This window comes from Vitis vinifera, chromosome 4 (assembly GCF_030704535.1).
Source record: "Vitis vinifera cultivar Pinot Noir 40024 chromosome 4, ASM3070453v1".
Taxonomy (NCBI): Eukaryota; Viridiplantae; Streptophyta; class Magnoliopsida; order Vitales; family Vitaceae; genus Vitis; species Vitis vinifera.
In genome coordinates this window covers 14693689-14705139 of record NC_081808.1, presented here as the reverse complement: position 1 = coordinate 14705139, position 11451 = coordinate 14693689, and the positions used below count along the sequence as shown (strand labels likewise).

General features: G+C 31.0%; 1 protein-coding gene across 1 annotated transcript; it reads left to right on the top strand.

Annotated features, from left to right (window-relative positions):
• Positions 1-2029: 2029 nt before the first annotated feature.
• Positions 2030-3930, top strand: LOC109121435 (microtubule-destabilizing protein 60). Its single transcript, XM_003631805.4, has 6 exons — positions 2030-2100; positions 2217-2321; positions 2541-2639; positions 2762-2821; positions 2916-3010; positions 3638-3930. The coding sequence occupies exons 1-6, from the start codon at positions 2032-2034 to the stop codon at positions 3750-3752; spliced, it is 543 nt and encodes a 180-aa protein (XP_003631853.3). The 5' UTR covers positions 2030-2031; the 3' UTR covers positions 3753-3930.
• The last annotated feature ends 7521 nt before the right edge of the window (positions 3931-11451 follow it).

Genomic DNA, 11451 nt, shown 5'->3' with positions numbered 1-11451 from the left:
TTGTTAAATATAAGAGAAATTTCATATTTTCTATTTGTAATATAATTTTTATTTTAAACATAACAAATAATATATATTATATATTATTTATTTATTTATTTCACAAATTAAAGATAAACATGATATAACATAACATATCCATTGGATATGCTAACTTAGAATATTATGTCCTTAGGATATGTATATTCAAGAGTATCATATCTCATTGGAAATCATATCCTAATATATGTATTTCCTATCTACTAGGATATATATTTCCTATTTTATGATATATATGGATCTATATATATATATATAGATCTTATCCTATCCAATCCCACCGGCCAAACGTAACCCTAAGTTTTTTATAAAATCCTTTCCCATTCACAATTACAAAAATATCATATCCTACTTCTTACCATATTTTGATTCATGAATCTACATGAGTTGTATGGTTTATTTGGAATTTTTGTTGAGATTAAGAATGCGTTTGAAAGTGATTTTATGAAGTGTTTCTAGTCTTTTTAATATTTGAAAACTTTTATCTTTCAAGTATTAAAGATGTTAGAAACACTTCTTAAATTTATTGTCAAACACACTCTAAAACTTTTTCAGCCTAAAGAGTAGGGGTAAGCCAAAAGGCTATTGACTCATCAACCTAAAAGGACAAACTCTATCAAATTAATATAATTTTTTTTTAAAAAAGTTAGCAGTTCAATTTGAGGAATTGGTTAAGAACTGACTGAAAGTGAACTGAGCCCAACCACTAAAGATTAGGGAATGCGGCTCTAAGTTGGGCCTTACAGAATGAAATTAGCCTGCCTTACCAAGCTCAGGCCAGGCCATTGTTGTCTTTCACTCTCTTTGTCTGTTTTGGGAAGTGGAGCCCATGGATTAGTTTGTTATGCAAGACCCATCTCACATATCAAGTCATTAGCATAAGGAATGAGGTGTGTGTAATGCAAGTTTTTGTTGATGATGTTTCCATTTCAATCTCTTTATATGATTATTACCTATATCTTCATCATTAACACCTAATTATCTCTTTAATTTCTATCTTTAAGAATAAAAAATTAGTGATTAGAAAACAGAAACACCACCCTGCGCATGACATACAAAGCTCACCATGGAAACACTTTGTTACATAACGGACTTAACAAGAAATACTTGAAAGTGGGTGGCCAATAACTATTCTCGTTAAGGTTTGGATTGTTTTTTAAAATGAGGATAATAATAAAAAATTCATTAGCATGGAAATCAAATTCCCAAATCCTTAGGATTTTAATTTTTTCTTTTATTCATAGTATTGTGATTCATCTTTATTTTCGTCTTATTTTTATTTGTTTTCTTACATATCCCGTGAGCATAGGATATGATTTTCATAACAATGAACTTTTATCTTTCTTTCTAAAAACGATCCAAAACATTAGTTGATATGAGATGAAATTGATTTCTCATTTTTATTTTCTATTTCAACATTTCGAACATAAGGCTAATTGGATTTATAACATCGACCGATCATATATTCTCAAATTACTTTATAAGTAACATTTTCTCAAATATTTTACCAAAAAAAAGTTATAAAAATATAAAAAAATTCCAAAAATCTCAATTTCAATTGGTGGATAATGAAAGATTAATAAATAAATTCAATGCATTACACAGTGAATAAACCAGAAGAGGGAAGTAGGTTGATGTTTTATCTGAGGCATGACAGCGAGAGAAAGGGAACTTTTACAAACATGTACTCTTCCTACTTAAAGTAAAGGTTTGGTCAGTCAGCAGTAACCTCCAACACTATTTTTAGACTAAACCCAAGTAATTGAGGTTTGAAGGAAAGACTATAAAGAAATATGACAAATGTGGATGAGAGGGAGGTTTAATCAGAAAGTTTGGTATAAGAAAAGAAGAAGATTCCCAAACATGCTGGTGATGTTGCAACAGAATGAAACTCTACCAAACAGTTACAATTCTCCAAACTTCCCCTAGCTCATGAGTCATGTCCCATATCCCACTAACTTTTATCATCTATATATTTGCTTCAATTCATTCATGCTGCTACCACAATTAATATCCCTTCAGTTCACTATGGAGAACCCACACACCAGACCTGCTCAAAAGGTTGCTCTTCTTCTTCTTCTTCTTCTTCTTTTGCTACTGCTGTTTTTATAATATTCTTTTTCTGCGTTAGAATGTAACTGAATGTGTTTTTTTTTTTCCTGATGTTTGGAATTTAGTTTGTGAAGGCTAGTTCACATTCTGCTGTTCCATGGAGCTCTACTAATAGAGAAGTTGTGAGATACAATATTCCACCTCAGCAGGCTTTCAGAAGCCCTTCTTGGGTAGGGTTTTATGAAGGGTATCAGCTAGTTTTCATTGGTTTATTTCCAGTATATATGTTGTAACCGAGCACACAAGACCACTTTTGTACATTCACTTGCTCATTTTAACTCAAATTTGGAGGGTTTGAAGTAACAATGCAACAGAGAAAGGTGATAATTGAGTCAACCTCTGCTATATATTTTGAATTTATTCTAACATTGATCCATGTTCACTTCCAGGTTTCTCAAAAGCCCCCCACAAAAGAAAACACCAAACCAGTAGAATTCAAACTCCACACCCAACAAAGAGCGCTAAAACGTGCCATGTTCAACTATTCAGTGAGCGCTCACTCATCATTAGCTTACTTCCATCACACAGAAAACACATAATCTTCTCAGTTTAAAATATAGTGGAAACTTTGTTTACTTGTTATTGATATCAATGGTGGACATGCACACAGGTAGCAACCAAGCTATATTTCATAGAGCAACAGAAGAAGCTAGAAGAGAGGGTGCAGAAGGTATGGTAGATATCTTAGACTAAGCCTTCTTCTAACATTAATCTTTGTAGGTAATTGCAATATGATAGAAATTCTGATCAATACGTAAAAGCAGATGATACAGGAGGAAGAGGTCAAGCTGCTGAGAAAGGAGATGATCCCTAGAGCCCAATTGATGCCTTTTTTTGATAGACCCTTCTATCCACAAAGGTAAAATAATACACATGGACCAAGATTGCACTGCAAAAGCTTGAGAAATTCAGCATAAATTAAGTGGGTGTTTGATAAACCAATTTAATAACTTAAAATGACTTAATAACTTAATTTAAGTCATTGAGTAAATTAAACAACTTAAAGTCAAAAACTATTTTAAATAATAAATAAAAATAATTAATTCATTCTTAAGTCCACATATTCATTGTACTTTTTTACTCCTATTTGTCCTAATTACTTTCACGATCTTTTTTGTTACTCCAAGACCTCTATTGTTACTCGATTTTCTTTGTCTTATTTATAAATATGTCAATTTAATGATTTAGAAAAAATTTTAAGTTAATTTTATCAAACAATCTTAATACTTAAAATAAAAATTAAATAATAAGTTTTAAATCAACAACTTAAGTATAATTTAACTGAAAATCAACTTAAGTCATTAAATAGTAATTATTAAGTTTTACACCTGACTTAAATAATAAATATTAAGTTTTACCCAACACCCCTAAGTTGTAAAGATATAACAAAACTTCATATTGAAACCAACCTCTAACTCTCATCATTTTTTTCCTTTTCCATTTGGCATTTTTTTATTTTTTATTTTTTATTTTATTTTTTCTGCAGATCAAATAGGCCTTTGACGGTTCCTAAAGAGCCATGTTTCCACAACTTGAGTAGCAAATGCTGGAGCAGTGGAGTTGATGATTTTTCAGCAGTGTCCAGCTATGAAGCCCATTAAATAACCCGACTCTTGAATGTATTCTCATTAAATTCTCACAATAGCTGATGAATGATACATGCTTTGGGGAGGGATTTGAGTGGTAGGACACTAGTTTTGCGGTAGAAGTTGTGCTTGTGCTTGTGAATAACTAGTGACTTCTCTAGCCAATTCTAATAAACTGAGTTGCTTTTTTTTTTATCTTTTCTTTTTTCTTTTTTCTTTTTTCTTTTTTCTTTTTTGTAACTCTTTGGAGACAGGAGCTGCTTCATTTTCATCATCCATTCAATTTACTAGTTTCTCCACTTAAACAAGAAATTAAACTAAACAGATAATTGAAATGCATGGGATAGGATATGTATGCCCTCCTAGCCCACATCACTGCTCAATGCATGGGATATGATATGTATGCCCTCAATAGGATATCATATCTTATTGAATGAGATATCATATGTTGGATAGTATATTCATTACGATTTAGATTTATTATATCAATGTTTGAGTTTATTTTATAAAGAGAACAAAAATTGGAATCTAAAATAAATTGCATTTAATGTTCAATATTTGGTTAAAATAATAATTCTATTGCATCGCAATATTTGTTATTAAAAAAGGTTTAGAATAACTCATATTTCGTATTATTTAAAAATCATTCTAAGGTATTATAATTTAAAATTTATAAATAAGAAATATTAGACATATTGCTAAATACAGAAAAATAATTTGTACATACGTTAAATATTATTATTTTACCATATATCTTACACATATTTTTTTAAATTAGTCTTTTGTTAACTAAAAATTTAATTTTTTTGTTTTTTACGAAATGAGTAATATAAAAAGATATTTCAGAAAAAAAGTTGATGAGAAAAAAAAAAGAATATTTCATGTTTAATATTATTTGATTTTTTTTATATAATTTATAATTTAATAATTAATTTTTATTTATTTGTTAATAATATTTATGATTAAAATTTTAAATTTTATAAATAAAAAACTATTTTATGTTGTTAAATATATAAAAACTATGTGTATATATTAAATAATATATTGTAGTGTTATTTTTCAATATATTTTATGCATATTTTTTTATGTTCTTTTTTATTTTGAACCCAATTTAATTTTTAAACAAATTTTTTTGTCTATTTTTTAATAATATTTATGATTAAAATTTTAAATTTTATAAATAAAAAATTACATTATGTTGTTAATGTTGAAATCCAAAATAGATTTAAAGAGAAAAAGAGAAGGAAGAAAATTTAGGATTTCTCATTATGAATTCTCTTGAAAAAAAAATACAATACTATTAGGATTTAAATAGACCTAATAAAACCTAAAAAAAAGAAAGAGAATAATTCCAAATACAATAATTCTAATATAGTAACTAAATAAGAAAGAGATATAGTAACTAAATAAAACTACTAGATACTATTAAATGAATAACTCTAACAACACCCCCTCCCCTTCCCCTTTTTGAGAAAGTAGGTGTAACTTGGTAAACAAATTTGCAATGTGTAGAGAAGAAGGAACAAATGGCAAAGTAAGAGTGTTATGCTAAAGGTGATGATAAGTAAGGTGACAATCAATCTCAATATGCTTGGTCCTTTCATAAAAACGGAGTTATGAGCAATCCAAATAGCACTCTTGTTGTCACAATACATCGGAGTGGGACAAGAAAGAGAAAACTCATATCAACAAGTAACCAACATAACCAAATTGTCTCATTGATGGTAGATGCCATAGCATGTACTCAGCTTTTGTAGAAGATCAAGAAACAATAGTCTATTCCTTGCTCTTCCAAGAAATAAGAGAATCTTCCAAAAATATACAAAATCCACTGGTAGACTTGCAATCTTTAGGATCACTAGCTTAGTCAGCATCAAAATAGGCACACAACTCTAAAGAGGAAGTGGATGGAAATAAAAGACTTTGAAATAGTGCCCTGAAGATATTGTAGAATACAAAGAACAACAACCTAATGAATTGTAGTAGGAGAAGCAATGAACTAACTAATAATGTGAACAACATAAGCAATGTTCGAACATGTAATAATGAGATGGACTAAGTTGCCAACAATAGTATGACATAAAGTAAGGTCTGACGAGGGGTTATGATTAGTCGATTTAGAGCGACGTATTATCTATGATTTAACTTGATATTTCATTAGTTTAAGAGTAATTCTATCTTAATAAACATTACTTTTATTGTTTTAGGTCTCAAATAGCCAAGAGTACAAAAGGAAGTAATACGAGGCAAAATTGGAAGAAAAATATGAAGTTCGGCAAAAGTGTAAAAACCGTCATGACGGGAGCTCTCAAGCGTCATGGCAGCCTCTTACGTGACAATTTGTGTAACTCACCCAAGAGGAAAGTGCAGCAGCGGGAAAGACTTAAGCGTCGCGGCGCACGCATGCGGAAAATCATAGTTGGAGACCCGAGACAAAACCATTGCAACGGGAGGAGATTGTCCGCCGCAGCACGATATTTAAAATTTGAAAATTATTTGTTCTTATCTCACTCTGTTTAGATCCGAATTAGGTGGGACTTGAGTTTGTGATACTAGGGCTATAAATAGACGAAAGTAGGGTTTATTTCGAGGATCGAAGAGACCTAGGAGAAAGAAGAGCTTAGAGAACAAGAAGGGGATTTGCAGATTTCCTTCTACTTTTCTGGTTTATTCTTCTCTTTTCTTTATGATTGTAATTCAAGATGTTTGTTCTTCATCTTAACATGAACTAATTTCCTTTGTCTAGGGCTGAGATGTAGCTCAATTACAATTTATGTTTTTTATTAGTTTAATTTAATTCTCTATTTTGCATCAATTTATTTGTGTATCTATTCTACCCTTAAAGCTTTCAATTCTTAAGGGCCCAAGTTTTGATTGAATTTATGATTTAGGTTGATAACGAGAGTTAGAATCTAAATTAGATCCATAGAATAAATTACGTTAGAATGAATGAATAGTAGAGATACATTACACCATGTTCTAAGAGATTAATAGTTAAATATATAATAATTCCATAGATCTTAATTACTCTTTTAGACTTAAATTCACATAGAGATATGTTGGGTTAGTAATTTAAGGAGCAATCTGATATATTTCGAGAGAAAATATTGGTTGGCTTAGGGAATTAAATCTCCAAATAAAGCATAACAGAAATTAGGTTAAGCAATCAATTGCATGAAAATGTTTGTAGTGAAATCAAAAGCCCTAGATCGTTTAAATCATAAGAGTTTGAATTTATTTTCTTAACTGTTTAAGTTACCTTCTTCTACAACTTTAAAAATTCAGTTGATCAAATAGTAGTGGAAATAATAAATTTTAGTAATTAGTAGCATAGTCCTTGTGGGTTTGATATCTGTACTTAGGTACAATTATATTACTTGAACGATTCATATACTTGTGAACCAGCTCATCAGGTTACCATTAGAAGAAGAATACTAAACATTAACCTTAAGAGGAGTATCGATAGTCTTAGTATCAATAAGGTAATATCAATCGAGAATATCAATAGTGTACTTAAACTGTGAGAGAAGATAAACTTTTAGAGAAGAGGTTACCTCAATACCCATAAAGTATCATAGAGCATCTAAATCCTTCATTTCAAAACGGGAAGCCAAATCAAATTTCAACACTGCAATCTCATCAACATCATCACCTATAATAATCATATCATCAACATATAGAGAAAGAAGAATACGACCAATAAAGGTGCACTTTAGAAAAAGTGCAAGATTGTGATGACTAGAGTGAAATCCAAGAGAAGTAAGCACATGAGAGAATTTCACAAACCAAACATAAGGTGCTTGTTTAAGACTATATAAAGCTTTCTTGAGGTTGCAAACTTCTCCAGGGTTATGAGAAACATTAGGAGGGAGGACTGTAGACCCTCAATTTTGTCCCTTTAGCACATGTCTTTAAATTCATTTTTAATGCTCCATAGTAACTCCTTGGTGGCCCACTACTCGTACGACTTACCTTTTTCTGAGTCACCCTGGAGATTTTAGCTGAGGGATTATCTGACTTCTTATTGCGACCTTTGGCAGCCCTATTTTAGACTTAGGCTTTTCATTCATTTTTTAGATAGCTTTTAGGGTAGTTTACTTAGGTCCACTTAGGCATCCTAGGCCCACTTAGGCACTTAGGCCCATTTAGGCACCCTAGGCCCACTTAGATTCATCTTGACCCGCTTAGACCCACCTAGGCACCTCTTGGCCTACACACACTCACTTTAGATCCACTTAGGCATCCTAACCCACATATGTTACCTTTTAGGTAATTCCTGGATGACTTACATAATTTGCATGATTTGCACTTTTAATACTGGCATATACTCGATTTTTTTTTTTACTCATTTATTTATCTATTTATTTTATTTATTTATCTACTTATTGATTTATTATTATTTGGTTAGTTATTTGTTTTTATTTATTTATTTTATAGAATATTGCATGAGATTGATGATTAATTGTGTAAACTAATGTTTTAATTATTTTTGTGTACCTATGATAGACATAATGTTTTTAATTGCATAATTTTAAATTAGTTTTAATTTTCAATTTCATGACCTTTACTAATTTTAATTCTTATTTTATTTTGGCATGAGATTCGAATGCACACATCGGAGAAGATCCTTGATGCACACGACTGCATATATGTGGGGATATTCTATGCAACATGGAAAGAAGATTTATATCCTTAAAGAAAGGAAAGTAGATCATGGCTGAATGAAGGATGGAAAGAAGATTTTTTATTTTTCTAAAAAAAACGGGCTGCCATCTATTTGGAAGGAAGATCATCAAAATTTTGGAGAAAGGAAAGTGACATCTGCATTATTTTATAAAGTTACCTCCACCATGCATATAAGGAAGACACGACTACAAGGAAAGGGGAAGAGGTTGCTGCCCATAGAAGAATATATGGAAACTTCCATACAAAAAGGAATTCTGGGAGAGATGCAATCTCCACGAATGGACATATACATGGAAAGAAAGGCGAGATTTTATGATTTTCTAATTAGAGGCACAAATAGCAAGGAGATATAGGAAAGAAGGGGGGTTTTTCAGGAAAGAGAACTTTCAGCACACATGAAAAAAAAACGTGGGGGAAGAGATTCATCCTGGGAGAAGGGAATTGGAAAAGAGAAGCGGACTTTACTTCTTTAGAAAAGTTCTAAGGTAAGCTCTCTGTTTATTTTTCTGGCACACTTTCCCAATCTATATTTTTCATTATCTCCTCTTATGATCTGGAACACTGTTTGCTTGTTGGGTTGAGGATCGTAGAAACTCCATAGAAACTTTGTTGATTTCTAGTTTTTGTATATGCTTATAGATATTGTTTCTGTAATGACCAGGTATTTTATGCCACGTTAACATTTTTAGTTTGAAAAGTCTTATTTTATGTGATGGTTGAAAAGTAAAAAAGAAAAGTGTTTGGAGAACACGTGTCAATTTCGGATTGGTGAATTTCATTTTATTGTGTCGGTCAATTAAACGAGTTGAAACTTTATGTCATGTCAGCCTTATTGTAGAAAATTTCTTAAGATTTTAGAAATTGAAAATTTTCGGAAACAAAAAACGAAAATGAAAAAAAATTAATTAATTAAAAATTAATTAGAATTAATTAAGAAAATTTAAATTAAATTGATAAATAATAAAATTGAGAAAAAATTAGTTTTAGATTGGTGTTAATAAATAAATTGTGTGTTAAAAAAAATGAAAAAAAAATGAATTGGAAATCAAATAAAACAATTAGAATAAACAAAAGAAAAGAAAATAAAAGAAATAAAATAAAAATATTCAAATGGGCTATTAAACTTGGGCCATGTGAATGTGGTATGGATTGTTAAAAAGAAAGGATTTGAGTTGGGCTTGGATATGGGCTTAAGTGGCTGGTGACTTTTAAAAGCCATGTGAAGTGGGCTGTTAAAAAAAAAAAAAAAAGGAAAAGGAGGAGTTTTTTTTTTTAAAATGGCATAACGCGGGGAGAAGAAAGGAGCGGCGGCTGTGGAATTAGGGCACTCGCCAGATCTTTGACCGGCCGTTTGGACGACCAAACGATCTCTGTTTCGGCCCAAATTCGGAGGAAATACTTTATTCGACTAGAGGAACAAGTCTACGGTGGCTGATTTCGTTTTTAACGGCCAAATTCTCATATTTGTGGTAGGGGAAAACTAACCCTAAAACTCAAATTTAATGTATTTTTCATTGGAAAAAAATTATAAATCTGATAATTATGAGTTAAGTAGGTAATTGTGATGTTGTGTGAATTTTCTGGAATGATTTGGGATTTTTTTCTGATTTTTTTGTAATTTCCAGAATTCTTTGTAATTGATAAATAATTATTTTAAGTGTTAAAAATTGTTAGAAATGTAGGAAAATTCCGGAATTAGGGCAAGATTTCAAATCTAGTGATTTATCAATTTTTGAAAATTGATTGGAATATTTGCGATAATTTTATTGTGAAAAATTAGTTATTTTCAAATATTAGGAATTATTAGAATTATTGAAAAATTCTGAAATTGTGATATAAATTCAAGTATATTGATGTGTGAATTTCCGAAAATTCGTTGGTATATTTTCGGGAATTTTAATGTGAAAATTTTATTTTATTAGGTTATTGAAAATGTTGGAATTGTTGAAATTATTAAGGAATTTTGGAGTTTGTGGCATTCATTTGCATCATGGTTGTATGAAGAAAAAAAATTGTGAAAAGTGCATGAAATGGAAAAAAATTAAAATAGTAATGAAAAGTGAAAGCCCGTGTGAGGCAAACTAAGAAGGAAGAGAGATCCCTAAGGTGAAAGACCCAAAAGTTTACCTCGGGAAGACTCCGAATGGGGAGTATATTTGGGTGCGGACGTGTATCCTTGAGTGAAAGCCCGAGAACGATAGTGCATTGTATGATTGTGTGTCATACTGTGGACCCCGCATTTCGGCTCAATGCGTTTCCCACTCGAATGGCAAGCTCGATTTTTATTTGAAAATGATTTTTATTTATTAAAAAGCAATGACTTGGAGTCGCCACTTATTTTTGTTTTATTTTTAAAAGGGTAAACAAAATAAGAAAGAAAAACCCTAAGCGTGACTCCTTATTTGGAAAAGGTGATCTACGAAAAATCGGATCGGGTTCGGGGGTCAGGTTACTTATCGGGAAGGTACGGTAAAGACCGTAGCACCCCTCTAAGTCCCTAAAGTCGGGTCTCTACTAATAAAATGAAGCAATCATGACAATTGATGAATAAATCAATGAATACCCAAAATGATCATGCACGTATGAGAGTCAGAGCATGCATAGAAAATGACTAGAATGTGAGTAGATATGTACCTGGGCAACGATCCTCAATGCGCTATCAAGAAGTGAGGTTAGTGCGCAATTAAGGAATAATTTCGAGCATGTCATAGAGTAGAATAAATCAGATATGAATAGCAATCAAATCAACCAATCAATCGATCATAGAATCCCATATGTCGGGCCCCCACCAAAGCCTGCTTTACTTTTGTATGAATTAATTTCGTAAATTCCATTAATTGGAATTACGGAATTTAAATTCATGTTTATTTTAAAACATTTTAAAATCATGAAAATTGTTAAAATTGCTTACCGAGAAGAAAATGGCGGCAAAATTTTATTGAAAATGAGATCTTGGTAACCTAAAGAAAATGCTCTAAGGATGAAAAAAAATATGGAAGTTGGAATTATTTGAAGACCGGAAATTTGA